The 27,394-nt window shown below is 42.0% G+C and overlaps 1 protein-coding gene across 28 annotated transcripts in view; it reads left to right on the forward strand.

The window, feature by feature from the left end:
• C2CD5 (C2 calcium dependent domain containing 5) overlaps positions 1–27,394 on the forward strand; it is a 153,134-nt gene that overhangs the window by 54,169 nt on the left and 71,571 nt on the right. For 10 of the 28 annotated variants that reach the window (XR_008307618.1, XM_053251505.1, XM_053251503.1 and 7 more), the window contains 4 exons: positions 6,953–7,038; positions 7,715–7,747; positions 12,383–12,491; positions 23,326–23,391. The exons of 1 other annotated variant lie outside the window; for it this stretch is intronic. Coding sequence is in view for 26 of the 27 variants with exons in the window: in XM_053251505.1 (XP_053107480.1) it covers positions 6,953–7,038; positions 7,715–7,747; positions 12,383–12,491; positions 23,326–23,391 (294 nt within the window). In the remaining variant the exon portion in view is untranslated. Of the gene's footprint in view, positions 1–4,078; positions 4,271–6,952; positions 7,039–7,714; positions 7,748–12,382; positions 12,492–23,325; positions 23,392–27,394 lie in introns of all 28 variants that reach the window. 17 more of the 28 variants (XM_053251508.1, XM_053251513.1, XM_053251523.1 and 14 more) reach the window with 4 other exon arrangements.

A 27,394-nucleotide genomic window follows, 5' to 3' on the forward strand; every position in this document is an offset into this window, starting at 1 on the left:
TGGGTTCGACACCCGTGGCCCAGGACTCTTTGGCTTCTCCTGAGTAAGAATATGAGAGCAATACTAGCTCTCAGGAATCTGAAGGTGTTTCCAGGGGGTCGTCCCCGCTCGACATCCAGTCAGATTCAAAGCCTGTTTCCCTGTCAGAGGACCTTAAACAATATTCTGCGTATGTGGCCCACATGGCTTTGGCCCTTGGTGTGAGCCTCGGTACACAACAGAAAGAGGAACTGGACCGGTTGTTCAGTCTTATCAATTCAGAGGCCAAGGTACCGGCTGATTTACCCCTTAACTTGGCATTCTTGGGGGTCATGTGGTGTCATTGGAAAAAACCATTGACTCTTTCTCAGCCTAATAGGTGCCTGGAACATTTTTATAGAGTGCAACTGCAAGATGATATGGACGTTCTAAAGCATCATCCTACCCCTAATTCGATTGTCGTGGAGGTGTCTCTGTAAAGGACTAGGGATCACAGCCAGTTGGCCCCAAGTGACAAGGAGGGCAGAAAATTAGATTCTTCCGGGAGGAGGCTTTACTCAGCCTCAGCTCTCCACTTAAGGGCAGCCAACTATCAAACCTATAGCGTCTGATATAATCACTTTCTGTGGGAGAAAGTGGTCCCATTCTTAGATGTCCTGCTGCAGGACGAGTGGGATCCAGCTAAAGCATTTCTCTGCGAGGCGATTCAGGAGGCCAAACAGGAATTCTACTCAGCCAGGCACTCAGTGGAGTGCCCGGCCAAGGTGATGGCCACATCCGTGGCGCTCAGGCAGCATGCTTGGCTGTGTTTTTCTGGACTGAACTACAAGGCCCGTGTCAGGGTCGAGGACCTGCCCTTTGAGGGCTCTAGCCTCTTTGTGGAGCAAATGGATGATATACTTCAGAAGGTTCAGAAGCTAAGGAGCATGGTGCAATCCATGTCATATTCATCTTCAACCACAAAACCACAGAAAACTTCCAGGTGGTCACCTTATCAAATACAGAAGGCCTCTTCTCAACAGCAGTCTCCATCTGAACATTCCTTTCGTGGCAACAAGTTCCAGTCAAATTACAAGTCGGGCCTCCAGCCTAGTAAGCTGGCCTTTCAGAAACAACACCCGAACACCTTCCAAAAGAAACAATGACTCGGTGCATTTCTGGACTCGCCTGGCCTCATTTTTGGCGGGCTGGGGCAAAGTGACTACGAACCAGTGCATGCCTCCTCAATGGATGTGGGGACTGCGGCATGGTGGACCAAGTTTCGAAACCTAAACGTCGGTGCCCCCTTCCAGGCTCCCTGAACCTGATGTGTGATTACAACCGACTCAAGCTCGGTTGGGGAGTGCACCTGGAAGGGTTTCGCCTGAGTGGAGATTGGTCCTCCAGGGAGAGGACCCGGCACATCAATTATTTGGAGCTTTTTGCCATATTCAGCGCTTTCAAGGGATTCTTGCCCGTGATCGGGGGTTGCTCGGTGACAATCCAAATGGACAATACAACGGCAAAGGCCTACGTCAATCGACAAGGCAGCACGTCTTCGAGGAGCCTTCTCTTCTTGTCTCTGGACCTTTGGCATTGGTGCATGGCACATGTGGTTTCACCTCAGGTGATTTATATACATGGTTCCCTGAATGTCCAGGCAGACACTTTGAGCAGGATAACGGTGGTCTCCCACGAGTGGGCCTTGGACCGAAGTGTTCTCAGGGACATATTTGTAAGATGGGAAGTCCCAACTCTGGACCTTTTTGCTTCCTGGTACAATGCTCAATGTGCTTTGTATTGCTCCAGGGGAGGGGAAGGCAAAGGCTCTCTAGGTAATGCCTTCGTCCTATCCTGGATGGGCCCTCTATTGTATGTGTTTCCCCCATTTCCCCTCAGTCTGAAGGTCCTGTGCAAACTGATGGTGGATCAGGCCAGGACCATCTTGATAGCCCCATGGAGGCCCAGGAGGGGCCCGAACCAGTCCATATCCACCTAGGGGCACAAAAGCGGGGTGGGTGGTAGACAGACAGGGGTGCCTACCACCCAAAAAATCCCAAGGCAATTGGACACTCCTCTGATTATTGGTGAATTGTTAAAGTATTTTTGAATTCCTCATAGAGAATAATTAGGATTGCAGCAAATGTATAGCTTCACGTCGGGGGGAAAGGGGTGTCGTAGAGGGCAGTGTGGTGGGTGGTAGTTCCTAGGGTGGGCAAGGAAGCTATCAGAATTATTTGAAAGGAATTGGGCAAAGGGGTGATTTTTAAGTGATTTTTGAAGTTTACGCGTCTTTAAGGTTTTTCTCCATAAAGAAGCATGGAGGTGTCAGCAAATGTATAGCTTCACCAATAATCAGAGGAGTGTCCAATTGCCTTGGGATTTTTTGGGTGGTAGGCACCCCTGTCTGTCTACCACCCACCCCGCTTTTGTGCCCCTAGGTGCTCCACAATAGGGGATATGGACTGGTTCGGGTCCCATTATACTCTATGAGAAAAATAATTAAAAATATTTCAAATATTCATAAGAAATCATAGGGGTGTTTGATTGCTTCAGGGTTTGCATGGTTGTTGGCACCCATGGGTGCTCCACAATAAGGAATAATGGCCTGGTTCGAGTCCCATTATATCCTATGAGAAAAAAATAAAAATAATTTTCAAAAATTCATAAAAAATCGTACGAGTGTCCGATTGCTTTGGGGTTTGGGTGACAGGTACCCCTGGGTGCCAGCTACCATCCTACCAATTTTTAGATGTCCGAACCGATCCGAACTGGTTCGGATCCGAACCGAACCAGGGGGTGGTTCGGACAAAACCAAAACTGAACCACTCCCTCCTGGTTCGGACCTGGTTCGGATCCGAACCGAGCCGGGCGAACCGGTTTTGTGCACATCCCTACAGCCCCTTGCACCATATCCCATGCCACTTTCAAAATTATTTGACCTGCAGAATCAGGTTTTGGGAGGGTCAAGGGTTTACAGTAGGGAGGAGGTAGCAAGAAAGCTCCACTCCATTGTGGCTTGTTAGGTCTGAGTTTCTGAAACTGGTTCTGTGAGCCTAAGGAGCCTTGAACGTCGGACTCCCATGCTGCACTGCAAACTGCTCTTGAAACCAAATATAGTTACAAAGGCAGTTTTTAATGTGACATAAAGTTCTGCTCTTCCAAGAAAAAGTCAAGAATTTCACTCAGCTAGCACAAGCATAAACCTAATAGATACGTCTTTATAAAATAGAACATAGCAGTGGAGTGGATGATAGGTTTAGAAAGATGACGTATCTCTGGTGTGTATGGCCTTAAAAAAAAAATCAAGATTTTACTGTCAGTGAAACTTGTGTTTGGGGGATTAGAGGCTTAGCATTAGAGGCTCTGTATGTGAACTTCCAAGTGGGCTGTTCATGCAAGCTCAGAGTCTTAAGTTGTGAACTGTACTATTTTTGGCAAACTAACAGAATAACCTAACTAATAAAAACTTGCTTGCTATTTTTCTGTGCTAACGCTTTGGTGACTGCCTATATATATATATATATACACACACACACACACACACACACATACATACATATACGTATATATATACATATATACACACATATATGTGGAGGAAATTGAGAAGATGGGAACTCCTTTTTTTTTTTAAGTGTTTGTGCATAAATGTGTGTGTGTGTCATTTTAAAAAAAGTAAACTTTGACTGCTCTTTCAAGCTCTAAAATGTTTCTATTCTGGTTAACCTGCAGAAATCCAAAATCTTTCTGAAAAAAATAATGTTCATTTCTTATAGACTAATGGGAAGTAGCTGTTAATCATCTGCAAGCAAGTGGAATTATGAATAGCATTTGGAATTTAAGATAAAAGTTAAAAGCACATTTAAACCTTTATTCTTTTAAGCAAAATGGAGCAGTGTATTAAAATATTTTTAATGTGCTCCTCATTCATATTCTAGCCCTCTGTTGTCATCTCATTTACTGTATGTCAGTAATGGCTCATTCATATGCTGCTAGGTTGTCTGTTCATATTTAGAAATATTCGTTTTGCTTGATTCATTTTGCTTTTCTCCTTCTGATTTCTTTCTTTAGTCACCTTCTGAAATCTACCATCTCTCTCTACTGTTTCCCTCCACAGCACTTTCCCCACAGGGACCTAGGATTTTCCTTTTTCCCAGTGTACCTACACTTCCTTGTGATTCCCCACAGCTTAAACCACCCTGTCTCCTCCTTTCTGGGTCTAGCCCTAACCCTCTTCACTCTAGGCATGTCAGCCCTATTCTGAGGAAAAGTGTTTCTTTCACTGAAGAGCTGCTTCTGGCTGCTTCTGGTAGGATCAAATCACCCTCCTGGTTTTGCTTTTTAGTAGTCTCTTTGGTGGCTGTGAGTACAGCCTTAAAGCTTCTTGTAGTTTCTCCCCACCCCTTTTTCAGACTCTGAAAACTGCTGGCTACATGACTATTACAAAATACCCTCTAAAATAAATTTGTCAACTTGCCTTGAGGCTGCATTACTGTGTACACTTACCTGGGAATAAGCCTTGTTAAATACAGTGGGTCTTAATTCTAAATAGATTTGCACAGTGAGCTGTTTTTTTAAAATAAAAAAAACAAACATTTGGTCATTATTTAAAGGAAATTCATAATTTTTATAATACAGATTTTCTCTTCCTCCAAAAACATCACTGAGTATTAATAATTGATTTGGTTTTTTCATCATTAGATGGTGATATTATAGTTCATTTCCTGCCATTTGTAAATGTTCCACTGTTTCAGTTGGAACAACACTCCTTCTCCAGGTCATTTGTGTTACTCTGTTGAACTGTTACCATCATGTGGCCATCAGACATATCTGTTAGTTATACTGTATCTGCTGTTTTAAATACCATTCTGTGTTCCAAATTGTGCATTTGTTTTGCCTGTTTTTTCATTAGATTGCCTTGCTAAATGCACGGTTTGTTAGTGTGTGTTGTTTATAGATGGTGCTTTTTTGTTTGTTAAAAAAATGTTTTAAGAATGTTTCATTTTCACAAACAGCCTTCATTCGATTTCTGGCTCTGTTGATAGTGCTGTATAGTCCCTAACACAGAATTGATTGCAAAGAAGTCAAATTAGATTGATCTTGGTAATACAGAGTGGGACTATACAGATGCCAATATTTGTTTCCTTATCCAAAAACAGCTAAAAATAGGTGCTTTAAATAAAATCTTTAATCCTTATTTTAGCATATGACAGCTTTAATACAGGTGGAAACAAATAGTGACTTGTAGATTACCATCCTAGATTAAACCACTTGTAGATTTCCACTTACACTCTTGGGATTTGTAAACTTGCAAGTGGTTTCAGAATTTAAATAATCGCTGAGATCTTTATACACAATTAATATAAGTTTTACTGAAATTTAGTTTGGGGATGGAAACTTTTGTCAGAGAAATCTCAGGAAAAACTTAAAATTAGATAAACACTTAAAATTGTGGATTTCTTTATTCTCGACCCATTGTTAAGCAGTTACAACTTTTGCCTTTGAGTGTTTTCCTCAATACCTGAATTTTCAGATACAGCTTCCCATATTTACTTGATACATTTATTGTGTCTGTGATGTTATGTCTTGTGAAGGTCTTATGCTGATGTGCATGCTTCACTTATTTAGTGAGTCTTGCATAGAACAGTTTCTGATGGAGTGCATCCTAAGAAACAGAACACACTGATTTATTGGAACCGTAATATTTTTAGGCGAGACGTAAGGAAGACTAGGTAGCATTGAAATGGTCTCTTTGACAAAGTATATTCTATAAATACGTTTCAGCATGTTACTAAATGGTTTGAGGGGATTGGATTACACAGTAAAATCCTTTAAACATTAATGTGGAATGCCCCTACATTATTTGATGCTCAAGACCTTAAATTATACTTGAAACTCAATAGGTGGCATTCACATTCCTCCTTGTTCTACATCAGGGCTGTACAATTTCAGCCCTTCAGCTGGTTTTGGAATACAACTCCCATCACCCCCAGCCACAGTTGTTGCTAATGAGGGATGATGGGAATTGTAGTTCAACATCTGTAGGAGTCCCAAAGTTGTGCAGCCATGTTCTAGAGCAGGGCTGCTCAACTTTGATGTTGGCCTACAACTCCCATAATTTCTGGTCATTGGCCACTATGCCCCAGGGACTATGGGAGTTGTAGTCCAAAAACATCTGGGGTGCCTAAGTTGAGCAGGCCTATCTAGAGGAAGTGGAGCTGTGGATGCCACCCATCATGTCAATAGTTACAGGCTTGCCTTTCTAACAGCTCTGGGTTTGTGTAATTTTCTTATAGTACAAAATGTTAGGAGCCAATATTAATATATGTTGTAGTCTACAAAGTTTAGACTGCTGTTGTGGAGCAAAAATGTTTGACTATCCTGAAACTAAACTTTTGAAAATGATGGTACAGAAATAATTCAATAGGTGATGAAGAGAGTTTTTACTGGACTCTCAGTTGTAATATTTAGGCAATAGTATGATTATGCTTGCTTCTAATATGATGTTTAATTAGTTATGTAACCCACAGTTAATGTGTACATTGATTGATGTTACTATAATTGATGACATGCTTGCGGAAGTTAGAACCAGAAGCTTGTCTGCTGACCTCTGGTAAAATTTCCAGTACTATCAGGGAGAGAAAGATCAACCATATTTAAAGTTTTCAGGCCACAGGCCACTAAACCCTCTTTACCTCACCTGTACATGAACAAAGTTTTATGTCAACATAGAGGTCTTTGTACAGGATTAGATAACTAAAAAGACATTTTAGGACTTGCTGCAGCTAGAAAAAGAACTATATTTTTCTTCTAGGAAATACATATCTTTTGTGTAAAGGTGAATGGTTCTTTCTGACACTTGTGAGTTTAAGCTTTTGTAATTCTGACCATGTTTGTCAACAATTAAATGTATGCCTTGTGTTTTAAAGAAGTTCAGTATATCATTTAACTTCCTTTATTTGGCTGTTACTTACATACTGATATCCTTTAGGAATGGGCAGTGGGAGTGCTGGAAAAGAAGGGGGGCCATTAAAAGCTCTGTTAAGACAACAAACTCAGTCGGCTCTGGAGCAAAGGGTAAGAAAAGCATGATAATCCTATTTTGTACTTGGTTGTCTGAGCCAATCACTGTGGAAACTTCTCTCTATCAGCTGCTTAATGTTTCCTTTTTTACTAAGCAATGCTTATCTCCCCACTTTGATTCTGATCTGTGTGGGGTATAATCTTTATTCACACTGGGAATTAAATGCATATCCAGAATAAGAACAGATCTAGATTATGGAGACCTCTATCATGGACACATACAATAGTAGATATAGTGTCTTACTTTCCCAAAGTTTGAAACATACTGTATATTTTAATACTCCTTTTTGCTTAACTGTAAGCTCATTAGAATTTGTTTAAGCAGAACTTCAAAAGTAGGAATCCCCAGCTAAAGATGGGGTGCTGTGGCAGCACAGAGACAACCTCCTTTCCCTCACTTTAAGCTCCTGTCTTTAATTTGATGTGAACTTGAACTATGATTTCATTCTACTTACTGTATGGAAACCCAGCTAGAAAACTGATTAGTACTTGTTAATTTTCACTAAAACTACTTTTTCCTTGGGTTTAGAGCACTGTACCCAATACTATATGCTTGAAGCTATATATAGACACTTGATTAAAATGTGGACTAATTCTAAAATGAATAGCAACATTAAGTTTGTATAAGTGGATGATTCTCTTTTCATTTCTTGTGTTACTCATTGCTAAGGGAGGATCGCCTCATAGGTTCTGTAGAAGGCGGGTATGTTCCAAATCATTGTGTGACATTTTATTTAAGCCCTCTTTTTTGTGTTTTATTTTGAGAACCTTTTCTAGCTTGGAATTTTTCTTTTAGGAATTTGGGGTTGTTTGGTTCGGTAACCCGTTTCCTCCAAATTCCTTAGAATCCTTCATATACAAAATGAAAATTATTTCTCCTCTAAGATCATTTAGCAAATCCAAATCCTTCTGCTTAACCAATAGTCCGCATGATTGTACATTTTACTTAACTTTTCATTTCATTTTAAATATCAATTCATAGCTTTATTTTGTAATGTTTAATTTGTAAATAAACTAACACCAAGCAAGTTTATATCTTGTGCTCTTGTCCTAGTAAACTAGATATATTGTGGTTATCGATTAGTTGTTTCAGTTGGTAGGCTGTAAAGTTGTTTTTTTAAAATAATCGTTTTAAAAGATTTTTAATTTTTTGTTGTTAAGAGTTTCATTTATATGTTGCTTATAAGCCATGAATGATCACTATAAAAAATGAAATTAATATTTAAAAAGAATAGCTTTGAAACATCACATCTTCACACATAATAAGCATACATAACGTGTGTGGGTACAATTTCTGTGTTAGAAATATGGTTTAACTACATCTACTTCTGTTTCCCCCTATCAAATGAAACCCTTTATCAGGCATCCATAGTTCAGTACACCAAGCGTTGCTGCTGTGTGCCCTGCATTGGTTACTGCTGGTTATGCATTTGTGTCTTTAACCTGTACCAGTTCTGGTGGCTTATGCTACAAGGAAGCAATATTTTAGGACTAGGAGTTTTTAAAAGAGCTGATTCAGAGTTACTTTTCCCTAGGAGTAAAAAGAGCAGAGTGGCATGCCTGAAGATATAGGCTGACATATCCTGCAGCATAATGCGGGTGGTGCTGACGTGCCTGCACTGTTGCAGGGCTTGAAATTGCCTAGCAAAGCTGCTGGTCAAGAGGAAAGTGCTGGTATTGCTGATTCTTGCACAGTTGCATGTTGCTCGCTGCTTTCATTGGGAGTAGTGGAAGCAGCGTATGATATGATTGTGCAAGAGTAATCATTTAGAGCCCCATGGTGGTGTGGACGCTATGCTTCAGGACATGTCAGCCATTAATAATAGTTGCTCTGAATCAGATCAAAGGTCTATGTAGTCCAAAATTCCTGCCTCTAAAGCAGGGGTTCTCGACCTTGGGTACCCAGATGTCGCTGGACTACAACTCCCATCATTCTCAGTTACTGTAGCCAAATGCCATTGCAGCTGGGAATGAAGGGAATTGTAGTCCCACAACATCTGGGGACCCAAGGTTGAGAATTCCTGCTCCAAAGCCTCTTTCTAGATGTTCTCAGGAAGCTCTCAACAGGGCTTCATAGAATTGATCTGTTGGCTCCCATGTATTTAGTGGTCATACATGTTACCACATTATGGTTGCAGAACTTTATTTATTTATTTTTCTAAATTTTTAATTTGGTGGTGTCTGTAGTAGAATTAGGAATGGGAAGAAATAAGTGGAACTGAGACATTAGAACAGTCATTAAGTACTTTGGGAATGTCTCCTGAATAAATGCACTACATTTTGCAGTTTTTGTTCTGCATTTTAAATTGAAATTAACAGAAGATAGGCTTGCCATTAGCCAAGAAACCTTGTCATGAAACAACTCTGAGTAAAAATGATAATAGGGACAAGCAGCTTCTTTAGCACTCAGGATACTCTAAAAACGTATTGCGAACTGGAATAAAGCTGACAGCAGTTCAGCTGATGGTTATGCCGTATTATTTTATTACTGAAACTTTCTGAGAACTCCTGAAAAATCAGGGCAGTGTAGTCTTCAGAAGTCACAAAGAGTTGGGGAAAAATTGATGGGAGTTTATTTTTCTTGCCTCATTTCTGATCTATCCTTGCCCGCCTTTTGGGGGTGGGCGCGGGGTGTGTATGTTGCATTTTGAAGCTTTGCTTTGAGATCATGTGGAGCAGATATTTAGCATCTTATATCCCTCTGTAAAATAAATGCTGAAAATTAGATGCCCGTTTAAGGCTTCTTAGGAGGTTCCCCCCGCCCGCAAAGATTGTGCTTAGCTTGTTAATGGCTACCTTGTCTGCCCCATACTGCTTTTCTTATCTGAGGAAAACTTTTGATGCTGTTTAACTGAACCAGTAGATTTCTCCATAATGTGAGCTTTATAGTAATTTGAGGCATCTATCACTTGTCATATATCATAGAAAGATGTAATCATGATTACTTTTGTCCCCCACTCTGCACTTTACCAAACATAGGAACATCATGAAATAAACCATTGTTGCATGGCTTCCATTTTATTCCTTTTTCATTGACGCTGTAGAACTGGCAGATGGGAAACCCATCTCCTTTCCCCCCCATAAATATGTTATATATTGCTGCATGTAAATCTGCATTATTTAAAAATATAAACCAGCTCATTGGGGCCACGTTCTTTGAACAAGAAAAAGTCATGCAGAGTAGCTGTAGTAGAATTCCCATTTACTTGATTTTTTTGCTGTCTAGATTCAGTTCCTGCCTCCTGAGTAAGTTAGCCTTGTTTGTGACAAGTGTATGTGAAACATCATTAAATGACAGGTCTCCTTATACTGGCTCTGGGTCTTGTACTTAATGACCCATTTTACCACCCCCAGCCAGATCAGTGGTGTTCTTTTCCACAACAGTCTCTACATACTTGCCTTTTCGGGGATCATGAGCTTGCTGCCTCCTCTCTGGATTCTGAAAAAATAATGCTGTTCCTGTTCAGCACTCAGACCTATTAAATTATTGGATTCCAGCCTCCCTTGCCTATTGCCTGTCTTTTCCTTGCTTTCCTATAGCATAAGAACCTTCATCCTCCTTTTAACCTCTGTGCCTGGGTCAAGTAGATGTATGCAAGTCATATGTAAGACTGTAAAGGGAAGAGGAAGCCCCTTATACTCTGGAACTAAAGTTTTGTGGTACTCAGTAGCCTAATATCAGCTAATGATGAGGTCTATTAATAGACTTACATAAATAATGCTTGCATTGCCCAAACCAGACTTTTACTGCATGTAGCAGACTGTGTTATGAATCAATAATTGAAGTAAAATTCTTCTAACTTCCCATGATCACAGGGATTGTGAGTATACAGGCTTTTCATAGAGGCTATCTGGCCTTGTTCCTCCAAAAAAGATTTGAATGTTGGGAGACTATTCACCAAAGAAATGCTGTACTAAGTCTTCTTCCTATCCTGACAAAATAGGTCCAAATTAATTTATCTTGGCCGGTCATTTTATATATATGCCTAATGAAAGTATTTTTGTAGCCTTATTCCAAGAGTTGTTGTGGAAACGACACCAGTCATAATGCCAGTAGATACAGTGTTAGATTGGCATCCCAGCAACATTTCAATCATGTTGCAGATAGAAACGCCGCACTGATGTGTTAGATTGTGATGCCAGTATGTTATGTCCTGACTGAAGTCAAAGATTATTAGATTCAAGATTCCAATTTTTTTTACATATTTCGCCAACACAGCAAGAAGGTTCTCAAAGTCCAGTTTACTAAGGCTGTACAAAGATCCGACATTGAAGCTGAATCATTTGAACCTCACCCCTGGCCTGTGCAGAGGGCAGCCACTTCCCCACTAACCTCTATGCACAACACCAGTGAGGGCCCTTAATGGAAAGTGAAGCTGTGGAAAGCCTTGGTGATGTCTTAGAAAGAACACAAGGTGTTAGAAAACGTAGTCCTTCCCAGCATCAGTGCCCAATGGGGAAGGTGCTGGGAAGATCTGCATTTCCCAGCATTCCTTGTGTGCTTTCCAGGACATCGCTGGGGCATTCTGCGGCTTCCCTTCGCTTTAAGGACCCCCATTCATGCACCGCTCTGTGCAGAGGCAAGTGGGAGCAGCAGCCACTTCCATGCATGGCCAGGGCAAGGTGCAAATGATTCAGCTTTGAGGCTTTTGAGGCCAAATCTTTGCACAGCCCTAACTACTTACAGCATCTGTTAAAAGCCTGATAGTATTTTAATAGTGATAGTATTTTGACCTTTGGGGATGCTATCAGCAGAATATCTGCAAAGTCACTGCACAACATACTATTTTTTTAAATCAGGTTAAAAATATGGAAAATAAAGGCCTCGTTAGGATGTCAGGCAGTGGGACTTAATTCCAAGTATCTAATAATAAGTAATAGACACAGCCTTGATTTTCCTAGATTAAAAGTGGAATGTAAATGAATTGAATAAGACTTGCTTCCAAGTAAGCATGGATAGGATCAGGCTTTAAGTCTCCTAATTAATAATTTCTTTAAACTGCTTTCTTATCTTGTTGCACTCACTCGTACATTTTATTGAGTCCAGTGAGATCTGCCCATGATGGGTTTTAGGATGCTGATGTTAGAATGCACAGTTAGTGCAGCAGCATTATGAGGGGGAAAGCAGTCTTTTTAACTGCTTTTGAGATGTCTGCTGACTTCACGGCGTGTTGGGTCTGTGGATGACATACATTTTGCTTGTTTAGTCTATGCCTTAAGGAAGCATTTTGCCTACTGTTCTGCTTTGCTTGTGTTTAAGGGATTCCTGCATGTTGGTTGGTGAGCGGTACATCAAGAAAGCATGGTGACTTGCAATTTCTTTTTCTTATTGGAACAGGAATTTCCGTTTTTTACTTTGACGGCCTTTCCTCCAGGCTTCCTTCTCCATGTAGGCGGTGTTGTCAGTGCCCGCTCAGTGAAACTCTTGGATCGCATCCACAATCCTGGTATGTTACAGCAATAAATCTTAGTATTTCTTTGTTGTGACCTTGGTTCTCTATATTCATTACATATTGGAAATAAGAACTTTCACCAACATTTTTTTTCAGTAGCCTCCTTAACACTGAAAACATTTCAATGAGTCATTTAACTATTTACTGCCAGTGATATAGTACCAGATTTAATTACGAAGCACTAGGCTCCTTTTTTAAACAAAAGTTCTGAAATTCTAAATCAACTTTCTCTTAAGAATCATAGTTATCAAGTGTAAATGTGTAAGATTTTATTTTCTAGCTCTTCTTAAATCTTCAGAGGTTGACTGTTGCAGATTTAACATGAAAAGCATGGCTAATCCTGTTTTTCATTTTGAATTTCAGCTAAGTAAGATTTCATTTTTTTAAAAAAAGCCAGAGACTTCCCTAAGAGATACTCTGGACATGAGCACAAGGACACTCCAGAAGTGAGATGTGCCCTTCCTTGGGGAGTTGGAACAGTGGTCCCTCTAATTTTTTTCATCTGTGTGCGGAATGAGTTTTGTTCTGGGTGGCAGTATCAAGGCAGTATCAAGGCAGAATGTGCACATGTGCATTCAGAATGGGGCTTTCCTGATTCAAGCTGTGTGGGATCTAAAATTAATTGAGCAGACATAGAAAACTTGTGAGTGTACACATGCCTTAGAGGGAACACTGCATTGGAGCAGGAAGTTAGATATGGCATTAACCAACAAAAGGGACTTCCAGTCCCCAGTCTGTTCTTTCTAGAACCAGAAAGTAGGTGTAGGCAGTGTTTTTCTATTTAGTGCTGCCCATTTCTTTCTGAATTTTTCATTCTAATCCTTTTCACTCTCTGTGTTACAGCAACAAATACAGTAGGGTAGGAAAGGAAATAGTTGTGTCTCAGTGATGGTGTCCCACTGCCCCAGGACAGAAGTGAGGGATTGAAAGGAAACCTCCCCCTGGAGGCTTCACTTATAGCTCTGACTCCCTCAGTCAAGATGGGTGGGCATAGGTAGTGGGATAGCTCCGGTTGACTCTACTCATCTTCAGATCTCTGTGGCATGCAAGGACAGTGATGGGTGGGTGGTATTCTCTCAAGGCATTGCTGAGCCTTTCCGTGGCTTTGTTTCTCTTTTAAGGACCTTTCCCAGGGCTGTGTACAGACTGCTTTGTTGAGAGGTGAGCAGGGGAAGTAGCTGCTTCTACACAGGATAAGTGGCAAGGTGCAAATGATTTGGCTTAATCTTGGTGCAGCCCTAGTGGACACCCAAGCAACTTTTAATTCCCACCTTCAGAGGGTAACCAAACTCGTAGTTCTATCCCATCACTCACTTTGTGTAGGTTTTGTAGTCTTGAGTGAAAGTCAGCATCAAGATTAAGAACAGCAAGAAAGTTGTCAAGTAGATTTTATATACTTCCTAAGGTAATCTCTGATCTTCTTCTAGCTCTGAAGAGGATACTCTGTAATTAGTTTGTTTTCTTGAGCAGTTCAAATGAATTGAACTTCCTGATTAAATGATGAGTTTTCTGATTAAATAGCAGAATGGAGGAAGCTGCACTTGGAAGAACTCGAGGTGCCTTGTCATCTACTAAAGCAGGGGTTGGCACCCTTGCCTCTCCACCTGTTACTGAAGTACAGCTCCCATCATCCCCAGCCACAATAAATTGTGGCTGAGGATGATGGGAGCTGTAGTTCAGCAACTGCTGGAGAGCCAAGGGTGCTTACCCCTGTGCTAAGGCATTGACTGCAGCTTCTATTTTTGCTAGGGCTGTTTTCTTTCAACTACTCTTAATCTTCATTGCATCTGATGAATGCCTTCTCGTCGGCCACAGAAAGCTATCCTGCACATCGGCCTTTGTAGTGGATGCTACACTGAGTGCTTCTAGATTTATGTGAGACCCTAAGCAATCAGTGCTCATCAGCACATTTGGAATGTGCCTCTGCTCATGTTTAGAGAGAGAGAGATCTTGTTTTATTTGATAGATTTTCAGTTTGAGTCGGAACAGAGAGACATTCCATCTTACACATTCAAATTCTAACTGGCTTGTTAGAAACACTCTTGTTTGGTGTTTCTAAGCTTTTGGTGTTCAGGAGTTATTGTTGGGAGCCTACTTCATTGGGTAAAGTTACCTATAACTTTCTGCCTTCCAACTCCACAAGGAAGAGGACTCCCTACTTTCCAAATGTCCCTTTGCTCCCGAATACTACTTAACAGTTGAATCAGTTTCCCATTAGTCCCATCAAAAAAGGATAAGTTCCTATTCAAGCACAGCATCAGGGTTTTGTTTTGGGTGCGTGGATCATATCCAGTGCATATTCAAGAGGTTGCTGGGGTGGTGTGGAGGGCAGTCCAGGTTGTGTACATGATTCTGGCCCTGGTCCAGAGATTGAGCTTTGTGCCTATGTTGCAGTTATGGAGCCACCCTCCACACCCAATCTTTGCTTTCTCTCCATTGTATGTTCAGCACTATTCAACCTTATGTTTGAAGCTTAAACCTTCAACATGTTTTTATGAATCATGACTCCTACATCATATGGGGGGAAAAGTCACTGTGTAGCATGAGAAAGAGAGATTACGGGATTATTTTCAGATCTTTGAGGTGATCCATGTTCCCTCATAACTTGGGTTCTGTGCCTGCACAGTAGCCTGCTGTGGAAGAATTCCAAGTTCTTTGAGGTGCTCTTGGGCTCCACTGTATCGCACATGTGCACGGCCATTAATTTTGGTGGGAAATCACCACTATCCTCTGTTCCTTCTCAACCGTCACGCTGCCTACATCGGGAAGGATTTGCTCTCCTCATTTCTCAGCCTTTTCTTTTCAGATTTTTCCGTTTGACTTTCGGCTGTTTTCTCAGCGATTCTTCTGCTAACTCCTTTGGCTTGTTCCTTTGGCGATTTTCAGTTTCATTGGTGATTTTCAGCTTGACTTTTTCGGTTTTATCTTTTGCCTCTCCTTCTGTGGCCTCCTTGGCTTTGAATTCAGTCTAGGTTTTTTTCTGTTTTGCCCCTTGTCTCACCCCTGTTGCTCTAATTGACACTCAGAAAGCTTTTTAAAAATGTACCTCCTGCAGGTGCACTTCAACCTCATCAGATAAGCATGAGTGTTTGATTTGTTTGAGTGAAGGGCACAATATTGAGGCCTGTAAAATCTGTTTGGCCTTTTCTCATCAAATTAAAAAGAGCCAATAACTTAGTCTTCAGGCTGCTCTTTACAAGACTGTATTTCGACTGCCGATGCCGACTATCCGGGGCTGTCGATATTAGCCAGTCTGCGCTCATCTGGATCAAGAGCATTGCCATCTTCAGTGAGCCGCCCTTTGGGCACTAGATCATCATTAGCTTCGACATCCCTTTCATTTTCTACCCCAAGGCTCCTTCTCACAAGGACCATGGGGATTCAGCTTTGAAAAAGCCTATGGCGGTAGACGCTGATGTTCAACATCGATGCCATAAAAAACATAAGCAAACCGGGATCGTTGAACCCCAAGCGCCACAAGAATCCACAGTCTACTTCGTTGACGTTGCCAAGACTTAAATCATCTACTTGGTTGATATCATTGGCTTCACTTCATGCCCCTTCACCGTCATCCACCCAGGGGTCCATGAGGCCCACCATGCTCTCTTTGACGCCCGTATTGACATTGAGGTTTTTGCTGCCTTTGATGTTTACTTTGTCCATCGTCCAAGCATCTTCGACCCTGCATCTAGGATTGAGTTTGGCATCGACTTCTACGCCATATCATCTCAAGTCCCCGTCGTCGTTTCTTGTCTGTCGACACTGGTTGCTACACCGTTCCTTCCCAAGTCCTTGGTAGTTACTTCCTTGTCTTCGATGTCCACTACTACATTTTATCCAAAACCTTCGATCATCACTTCTTCTTTGACATTGATGGTGGCATAAACTACTCTACTGATGTCGATAACGGCACCCATGCAGAGTCCCTTCGCTGATCGTTATTGATTTCTCTCCAGCTTCATCATCATTGTGTTCTCTGCAAGGTTCTCCTGCGCAGGATCAATTTTCCTCCCATGTCGGTTCCTCTACAACCTAAAATCCCTCCTGGGTTCCTCTACCAGTACCCCATGCACGTTCTACGTTTAGGGGTTTCCGGTCACATGGTCTTGATGGAGACAATGATAATGAGTTGGTTCCGATACCAAAGACTCCTTCCGTTTCACCAGCTACAGCTAATCCTCACTGTTCTCCCATTCAACATTGGAGAGAAGGCTTTCATCATTCTGCTCCCTGCTATTCATCAGTGCCTCAACCCATGGATTATTGGAGTTATCCTCAGGGTTTGGACGCAGGGTTTGTATGTAGTCTCCATAGGTACCACAACACTATTATATGTCTTCCCCGGCCTTGCCCTATGACTTGCAGGAATATAGACTCTGGGAGACCATGAGGTTAAGGGGTACTCTTCATCTGTCTCTAGTCAAGGACCGTGATCCTGTTTCTTTGGCTTGTACTTCATGCTTTAAGCGCCCAAAGGTGCCAGCTGTGCCTATGGGTGCCAGTAATCTTGCTTCCCTTGCTCTAACACATGTTTCCAGATCCTGATGTGGAAGTGGTTGACCCACCTACATCTCCTGCTAAGTCCCCTGTATGGGATGACCTTTCTGAAGGGGAGTACACTTTGTCCTTTCTCCAAAGGAGATTCGGTCCACACTGAGAATCCTTCTGACCCGTCATCTGACAAGATCATAGCCAGTCATTCTGGAAGTTCTCTAACGAAGGAGACTTGGTCCTACCATGTCCAAGTTGCCAAAGCTTTGGGGCTAGAGTTAAAAACACCCATGCCGGAGGTCAAAGACCCAGTTTCATTGTGTCCACCTTGGTGGCACAGCCTGCTGCCTTGCCAATGTTGCCCGTCAGCAAAGTTCTGTTGGGATGCACCTGCTGTGTCTACATCTAATTCTAAGAGACTTGAAAGTATCTGTCATATCCAGGAGGATTGTTACCCCTTCCTTTTCAGACACACCCCTCCCAACTTGGTGATGGTGGACTCTGCCCTTAGTGGCAAGTCGGGCAAAATTCATTCTGCCTCATTTGTTAAGGAGGGTCAGAAGTTGGATGTCATAGGGAGACGTTTCTATTCCTCCTCATGTTTGGCCTTAAAGATTTCTAATTATATGACTTGCATAGCCAAATTTCATTACTTTGTTTGGGGTGATCTCAAAGTTTTAAAGAAAGCTCCTGCTGAATTCCACAAGTTTCAAGGTGCTTTGCACAAGTTGGCAGATATCACACAGCAACATCTCAGCACTGCTAAGCATCTTGCCGAGACAGAGTCATGTTCTCTGGCTGGTGCTGTTCCTTGACGCTGCCACGCCTGCTGTCTATGAATTTGCTCAGCGATATGTTAGACAAGAAAGAGAACTTGCCTTTGGAGGGTAATGTCCTTTTTATTTTGCAAACGGATGATGTGATGGAGAAATGGAAAAAGTCGCACTATACTCCGCTAAACGTTACCACCGCCTCTCAGCCTTCCTCTTTCTCCCAATGTTACCACTTCTTTGGGAGACAAAAATGTCTTTTAAGTACATGCCTAAGCACCATACAACCCATGCAACCGGCAACAGCAGCAATGTACAAGACTTGGGACCAGTCCAAACAGTCTATTTGACATACTTTGCCTCCATAAACTTCCATTCGTCTTGCCCTCTTCTTAGAAGCATGGTGTCCTATAACATTGGATGCCTGGGGGTTGTCCATAATATCGACACACAATGCAATCAAATTGAAAAGCCCCACCCCACTTTTGCAGGAATAATATACACCCACTCAGCTCCTACCCTAGCGGAAGAAGTGCTTTCTGTACTAGAGAAAGGTGTGATAGAGCCTGTTTCCCCAGAAGACCAGGAGATGGGCTTCTATTCGAGGTATTTCCACGTGCCCGAATGGGATGGAGGCCTTTGCAATCTGAACAAGTACAGGTGAAACTCGAAAAATTAGAATATCGTGCAAAAGTTCATTAATTTCAGTAATGCAAATTAAAAGGTGAAACTGATATATGAGATAGACGCATTACATGCAAAGTGAGATAAGTCAAGCCTTAGTTTGTTATAATTGTGATGATCATGGCGTACAGCTCATGAAAACCCCAAATCCACAATCCCAGAAAATTAGAATATTGTGAAAAGGTTCAACAGTCTAGGCTCCAGGTGTCCCACTCCAATCAGCTAATCAATCCATAACACCTGCAAAGGGTTCCTGAGCCTTTAAATGGTCTCTCAGTCTGGTTCATTAGGAATCACAATCATGGGAAAGACTGCTGACTTGACAGTTGTGCAGAAAACCATCATTGACACCCTCCATAAGGAGGGAAAGCCTCAAAAGGTAATTGCAAAAGAAGTTGGATGTTCCCAAAGTGCTGTATCAAAGCACATGAATAGAAAGTTATGTGGAAGGGAAAAGTGTGGAAGAAAAAGGTGCACAAGCAGCAGGGATGACCGCAGCCTGGAGAGGATTGTCAGGAAAAGGCCATTCAAAAGTGTTGGGGAGTGGACTGAGGCTGGAGTTAGTGCATCAAGAGCCACCACACACAGACGGATCCTGGACATGGGCTTCAAATGTCATATTCCTCTTGTCAAGCCACTCCTGAACAACAAACAACGTCAGAAGCGTCTTACCTGGGCTCAAGAAAAAAAGAACTGGTCTGTTGCTCAGTGGTCCAAAGTCCTCTTTTCTGATGAGAGCAACTTTTGCATCTCATTTGGAAACCAAGGACCCAGAGTCTGGAGGAAGAATGGAGAGGCACACAATGCAAGATGCTTGAAGTCCAGTGTGAAGTTTCCACAGTCTGTGTTGATTTGGGGAGCCATGTCATCTGCTGGTGTTGGTCCACTGTGCTTCATTAAGTCCAGGGTCAACGCAGCCGTCTATCAGGAGATTTTGGAGCACTTCATGCTTCCTTCCGCAGACGAGCTGTATGGGGATGCTGACTTCATTTTCCAGCAGGACTTGGCACCTGCCCACACTGCCAAAAGTACCAAAACCTGGTTCAATGACCATGGGATTACTGTGCTTGATTGGCCAGCAAACTCGCCTGACCTGACCCCATAGAGAATCTATGGGGCATTGCCAAGAGAAGGATGAGAGACATGAGACCAAACAATGCAGAAGAGCTGCAGGCCGCTATTGAAGCATCCTGGTCTTCCATAACACCTCATCAGTGCCACAGGCTGATAGCATCCATGCCACGCCGCATTGAGGCAGTAATTGCTGCAAAAGGGGCCCAAACCAAGTACTGAATACATATGCATGCTTATACTTTTCAGAGGTCCAATATTGTTCTATTTACAATCCTTGTTTTATTGGTTTCATGTAATATTCTAATTTTCTGGGATTGTGGATTTGGGGTTCTCATGAGCTGTACGCCATGATCATCACAATTATAACAAATTAAGGCTTGACTTATCTCGCTTTCCATGTAATGCGTCTATCTCATATATCAGTTTCACCTTTTAATTTGCATTACTGAAATTAATGAACTTTTGCACAATATTCTAATTTTTCGAGTTTCACCTGTATGTAAGAACCAGGAAGTTCAGAATGCTGTCCTTGCACACCCACCTCCCCTTAGTAAGTAAAGTGTGCCATCGAGTCGGTGTAGACTTCTGGCGACCACAGAGCTCTGTGGTAATCTTTGGTAGAATACAGGAGGGGTTTACCATTGCCATCTCCCATGGTGTATGAGACAGTGCCTTTCAGGATCTTCTTATAGTGCTTCTGCCTAATATAAGTGTTTCCCCATAGTCTTGGAAACATACCAGCGGGGATTCGAACCGGGACCTCTGGCTTGCTAGTCAAGTCATTTCCCCACTGTGCCATTAGGTGGAAGACAATGGTTTGTTACTCTGGATCTGAAGGGCCCGTATTTCCATGTGGGGATATGTCCTGCCCACATGAAGTACCTGTGCTTCACCCTGGGACAACAGGCTTACCAATATTGGGTCCTTCCCTTTGAACTTTCCACGGCCCCCCCGTGTGTTCACCAAGTGCGTCAGTGCCATCATTGCACATCTCCGGATGTGAGGGGTCTCCGTTTATCCCCATTTGGACTATTGGCTTCTCACATCCGAGAACCAGGAAACTCTTGTTTCTCCCGTTCAGTGTACACTGAATCTTCTGGACAATCTAGGTGTGTTAGTGAATTTAAAGTCAGTCCTTATGCCTCAGAGGCACTCTTCGACAACAAGACCGCAATAATCATGGAGTCCCTCAGCAGGGACTTAGACTTGATGAGTGGTAGGTCAACCCAGCCCTGTTGGGCAATGCCTTTCGCCAATGGAACACACCTCAAGTAGATTGCCACGGGTTCCAACAAAAGGTGCAAGATGTTCTGCTCCAGGGCAGGAGTAGGGGATGTCTTTCATATAACATGGATGGAGCATCTCTACTATCTCTTTCCTCCATTTCCTCTTCTATTGAGTCCTGGCAAACATCCTTCAAGATTGCACCTGCTGCATCCTTCTCTCCCATGGTGGGCACAGCAACTATGGAACATAGGAAGCTGCCATATACTGAGTCAGACCATTGGTCTATCTAGCTCAGTATTGTCTTCACAGACTGGCAGCGGCTTCTCCAAGGTTGCAGGCAGCAATCTCTCTCAGCCCTATCTTGGAGATGCTGCCAGGGAGGGAACTTAAAACCTTCTGCTTTTCCCAGAGCAGCTCCATCCCCTAAGGGGAATATCTTCTAGTGCTCACACGTCTAGTCTCCCTTTCATATGCAACCAAGGTGGTCCCTGCTTAGCCAAGGGGACAAGTCATGCTTGCTACCACAAGACCTGCTCTCCTCTCCTCCTGGTTCCTGATCCTCCTCAGATTGTTGCAAGGCAACTACAAACGCCTCCTTCTTCGTTAGAACCTCTTGTCTCAGCATAAGGGGTTGTGTCCTCCATTCTACCTTCGTCTGTTGAATCTTATCATCTGGAGCATTGATTACTAGATTCCATTCTACTCAACAAGCGGAAAGAATCCACACGCAGAAACTACATGTGTAAGTGGAGGCGTTTTCGTCCCCATGCTGAAGCTAAGGGCTTTGACTCTTTTGCTGCTACCATCTGGAAAATTCATCTCTACCTAATGGGCCTCAACTGTTTCAGTCTCTCTAACACCTCTCTCAAGGTACATCTGGTGGCTCTGCGAGACACACTGGCTGGGATGGACAGTTAGTTTCCCCCCATCTGAACTCAAAACATTTCCTTGGCTGTGAATAACCTCTTTACTCCAGTCTGAAATCCTGTTGAACCCTGGAGCCTTTCCTTGGTCCTCTCTTCTCTCACTGAACCTCCTTTTGAACTGCTCTTCTCTACCAGCTCCAAGTCCTTGTCTCTAAAGGTCACCTTTCTGGTTGCCATAACTTTGGCACACCATGTCATCGAGCTGACAGCTTTTCGAGCTCACTTACCATACACTATGTCCTTCGCAGACAAGGTTGTTCTTCACATGGATCCCTCTTTCACTCTAAAGTTGTCTCTGATTTCCATCTTAATCAAGATATCATATTGCCTGCCTTCTTTCAGAACCCCTCCACCTTACTGGAAAAGGCATTCCCTCGAGCCCTACTCTACTACCTTAACATACCAAACCCTTCTGTAGATCCAAGAGGCTCTTGGTTTCATACAAAAAAGAAAACAAGTGTTGTCCCATCTCTTGCCAAAAACTTTCCCACTGGCTTGTCAAACTCATTTTTATGTGTTACCGCCAACAAGGGATACAGCCCCATTCAAAGATCAGGGCTCATTCTACTCGGGCCATGGCCACATCAGCAGTTCACATGTCTGGCATCAGTATGAAGGACATCTGCAAGGCAGCCATGTGGTCCTCGGACTTACTGTTTGTAAAGCACCATGTTATGGACATCTCAGTAGTGGAGGCCAACTTTGGTTGAGCCGTTCTCAAGAAAGTAAACTTAATAGAATCCTGGCTCCTATCTTCATCTTGGTGAGCTAGCTAATCACCCAGGTTGTGGGAGAGCATGGATCACCTCAAAGATAAACAGGCTGATTACTTGTAACAGGTGATCTTTCTAGTGATTCATGTTCACTCACAACACCCACCCAGCCTTTCCCACTGCTAAAGTGTACTTTAGTGTACTAAAGTGTTCCTCCATAGTGTACAGACTTACCTGTTTTTACCTATGGACATCCCTCTTCGCTTATCGCAGAGCCCAATCTGGAACAGAGGAGAATGGTGTTCTCTCACCAAAATAGATGGTTGCGCACAGCCAAAGAGTGCTTCAAAGAGCTTGGAGTTCTTCTGTGATGGGCTACTGCACAGGCACAGAACCCAGGTTGTGAGTGAACATGGATCACCAGAAAGATCACCTTACAGGTAAGCAACCTTTTTTCCTCAATTTGTGCATTTACGTTTTTCTATGAAGAATGTTTTATAAGAAAGCAAGGGGAAAGCTGATCAGAGGTGCTTGTGCTGATAAAATATTAATATTTGTTTTTTTTAATGTCCTGTCTTCTCTTTCTTAAAAAAATGGCATTTCAGTCGAAATAATATTTAACTGTAAAATGTTGCACTGTGTGGGAGAAATGTATGAACTGCCAGGTGAACAAGCAGGGAAACTTAGAAAAGAATTTCTGAAGCATGATATTTATAATTGCTTTTTAAAAAATTCAATAAATAGTACTAGATTAATACAGCATGCTCCTTCCTTCCTCCCATTTCTGTCTCAGTCTCTTATTAACTTTGCTATCTGTCTTTCCAGTTCCTGTGGAGTGGTGTTATCAGTTGTATTCTTGTTGGTAGTTTGTGTGTTTGTGTCTTTTCCTTTTCCACTATTCTGCTGCTATAACTGATCTACTAATTTGCTGTTTTGAACTCAGCCTTTGTCGGAATTATGGGTAACACAAGATCATACAAACTGCTAGACTGGAATAGTTTCAATTCAGGTATTTTATTAGTCATTCAGTACTACATATGCTGACAGAAATTATGGCAGCTCAGTGAAGTCTCTTTAGAAATGCCATAGCTCATTGCCAACTTAATATTTCAAATTTAATTATTCAGGCTGAAAACTTAAAGAACTGTTGTTTTCATAATATTTAAATCCTACAATTAAATTAAGCCTGTTAAGTTCTTTGAAGGCCTCTTGTTCGTCCAGATCATATAATGAAGCCCTGCTCCAAGCTCAATCATTTATGGATGCTGAATTATTCTCTACTAGAAGCAGGGCCTTTTCTGTTGTGGCCCTTGTGTTGTGGAATGCCCTCCCCAAGAAGACTTGATTGGCTACATCTGCATCAGCCTTTTTAAAGCAAGTTAAATCATTTTGTTTGTTTAGGCATTTTGTGGACTGAGATGTTGGGCTAGTGTCTAGTGCTACTGTCTTTAAGATGTTATATTATAAATGTATCTTTAATATTTTAATATGGGGCATTTAATTTCTAAATTACGGAAAGTACTAGTGGGCTGAAGAAGAATGTGACAGTAGTACAAAAATCAAACTTCTCAGCCACATTAGACATGCCCCAACCCCCGCATATGTTGCAGAGCTACACAATTCATATAAAAAGTATTATGGACACACATGAGTGGGGGGCTGATGACTGGGTGAGAGAGTTTCAGCTGGACTTTAAATGATGATGAAATGTATAGAGTATATTTACTTTCCCATACTTTGATAATATAATTGAACCTAGATATTTGAATAATGTAATTGAGCTTTCAAGTTGTAGTTTCCATGAAGAATAGAAAAGTGTAGTTACAAATCGTAGCTATGGAACAATTTGGCTGGCATCCAGACCAATGTTACCTGTAAGATGGAATCCCAGATGTTGTTGACTACAGCTCCCATAATCCCTAGCTGCAGTGGGCTTTGGCTGAGGATGTTGGGAGTTGTAGAGTGTGTGTGTGTGTGTGTGTGTGTGTACGGTCACAAAACAGTCCAGATTTTTATAGTGTCCTGGGAATGGAGACAAGAAAAAATCTATCTTCGGCCATAGGGCACAACCACCAGTACATCAGCACCCTCTTCTCCTGCTTGGCCAAGGTTAAATCAAGCAGTTGGACCACAGCATTTTGTAAGCTTACAAGTATAGGCAAACTTCTGAACTGAGCTTCCTGATGCCGCTTGATGCTTTTAGAGGGATAATATTCCCTTTCATTCCAAAGGCAATTGCCAGATTGGATTCCAATATAATTTTCTTTGACTTGCTTACATTTCATTTTTATCATTCTTAAAAATGATGTTTGCAATCTTTTTTTTTAACTTCAAAAAGATGGAATATTCCTTTAAAATTTGTTAAATGCACTTTTCTGTTTTTTACTTGATCCTTTTAGCTTAACTAGGATTTCAGTGCTCACAGCCAGGTGCTTTATGTGATACTAGGCTGGTGATCTGTCAGTTGTTCACTTGATTCATTCATTCATTCACTTCAGGGGTTCCTAATCCTGGGTCCCCAAGTTGATGTTGGACTGTGACTCACATTATCCCTGGCCACAATGGCTGATGGGAGTTGTAGTCCAAGAACATCCAGTTGATCAAAAGTTGGGAACCCTTGACTTATTTCAATGCTAAATGCTGCCTTTTGCCAATGCATTCAACGTTATTTGTAATTTAAAATATTAAAATAAAAGATTCAAAAGACAGAACAATAAAACAGCAAAATTCTCTCAGGCCTCTTTAGTAGTCTCTTCATGGCACATACTCCTTGGCCTGGGCATCTCCTCTCCTGTTTAGGCTCACTTGGAAGAATCGTGTGAAATTATGTTTCCCAATCAGACTGATTTGACAGTTGAAGAATTTGTCATTCTAATCTTCACTCATCCAGACAAATTAATACCAGTAAAGAGTGATTGGTTTCAGTTCATACTTAATATTTAACTATCTCATATAAGCTCTACAAACTGCTTCAGACTCTCATTAAGTTTTACAAGGGGCCACTGGAAAGGAACTGGAGTATTTTAGTTGAATTTTTGAAAGCAAACATAGAAAGCTTGCTTAAAAGTATAATTTAGATGGTAGATAGCCCAAGGTCTAATTGACCTTGGCAGCGTTACAGAAATAACATGGTGTAAACATTAATGATCCTTGAGCATTTTTTCCAACCTATTAGACACCACAAGAATTTTCTCCACTGTGGCTTTCTCTCTCTTATGTGTCTGAATTTTATGTAATTATGCTCTTTTGAGGAACAGCTTTATTTCAAAGTTATAAACCTTTTATATGTCAAGCTTTGACATTTTATGTCTAAGTTGTTGCTATTTATTATGTATATATATTTTTATACTGCCTTCATCCTAAGACCCCAGGTCAGTTAACAAGATAAAAATAATCATAAAATTTCAATAAAAACAACCTGAAAATGAAACACAGTTGCATCCTAAAAAAGAGAACCAGGGCCCAAACCCTGGATAAAAGGGCAGTCTTCAGTTTCCTCTGGGCTGGGAGAAAGGGAGCTATGCGGATCTCAACTGTGACTGAACTGCTACAGAAAGTTATAAAGTTTTTGCATCATGGGACTAAGATTAAGTTGCCCTTATATTAAGTAACTATGGTGTTCATTTTCATTAGTATCCCCCCCCCATTTCTTTTCATTTGGGGTGTAGTTGTGCAGAAAGCTTGGTGTTGATTGCAGGGACCTTAAGTACCTGCCATTAGCTACAAGCCACTACCTTCACTCTGATTGTGAGGCCATTTAAAGTTGGCAGTTACCCATGTGATTCAGGATGGCAAACATCTTAGGTGACATCTAAGGTTTATTTAATAGAATGTCAACGTTTTCTGTTGCCATCAATGCAAATTAAATAGAACCCACAGAGATGCAGGCACTTCTTAGAATTTCATGATGTGGAATTGGATCAGGATTCAGTAATCTAACAGACTAGGGCTTGGAGGAGTCAGGTTCAAATCACCACTCAGCTGTAAAACTCACTGGGTCAGCCATTGCATCTTTGTGTAAGCTACCTTACAGGGTTGTTGTGAGGAAAAATGGGGAAAGGGTACCATAAATGCTGTCTTGAGCTCCTTAAAAGAAGAGAGGGAACGGGGCCATAGCTCAGAGATGGAGATTCTGCTCTGCATGCAGAATGTCCCAGGTTCCCTGAAGGTATCCCAACATAGGGTTGGGAGAGACTGCTGCCTAAAACATCGGAGAGCCATTGCCAATCAGTGTAGACAAGATGGCGGTAGAAGGACCAATGGACTGACTGAGTATAGGTTTCCTCTTTTCAAATGTAAACATGTAATAAATATGAAGGAGAGGGACTAGTACTGAATTATTTGAAATAATAATTATGAATAATGTAATGCGGTGTAGAGTTCTGATGGATCTATTAATATTACTGACTGTTGTGTAGATAGACACAGACCCTCTGTAAGTTCCCCTTAAGGGTGGGTGAGGGGCATTTGGGAGTGTTGGGAGAGCTCACGAGGCATGCCCCAAAATGTTAGTTTTTGGTAGAAGGCCAGATTTTCCCCCAAGAACCAAAAATGACCCCCAAGAAACAGCGTGTGGAATGCTTGAATGAAGGTTTTAAAAGGAGTGGTTCTCTTCCTCAGCATAAGCAATAATGTTGGAGGTTTGGGGAGAGGAAGGTAAAGGGGGGAGATGGGAGGGGGCGAGAGAGAGGGAGTGAGTGAGTGAGTGAGAGAGGGCTTTAGACTTGGAGGATAAAATTGTCCGTTTTCAGGACTGAAAATATAGAGCATAGTGAAATCTGTATAATACAATGTATTTAGTCAGTCTAAGTAGCAATTTATTTATTGTAAAGTGCTCTTGCCAAGATCCAAAGAGCCCACTGTGTTTCTGCTCACATGCATTGGATTTGCTGGTTTTTTCCTTTCTGATTATAACTCCTCACATTGCACCTACTAATGCTCCAGATCTTCTGATCTCCAGTGGTGGCTGGTGGCTCCTGGGACTGGCGGAGGGCCTGGGGGGGTGGGGCTAG

This window comes from Hemicordylus capensis, chromosome 5 (assembly GCF_027244095.1).
Source record: "Hemicordylus capensis ecotype Gifberg chromosome 5, rHemCap1.1.pri, whole genome shotgun sequence".
In the NCBI taxonomy this organism is placed as follows: domain Eukaryota; kingdom Metazoa; phylum Chordata; class Lepidosauria; order Squamata; family Cordylidae; genus Hemicordylus; species Hemicordylus capensis.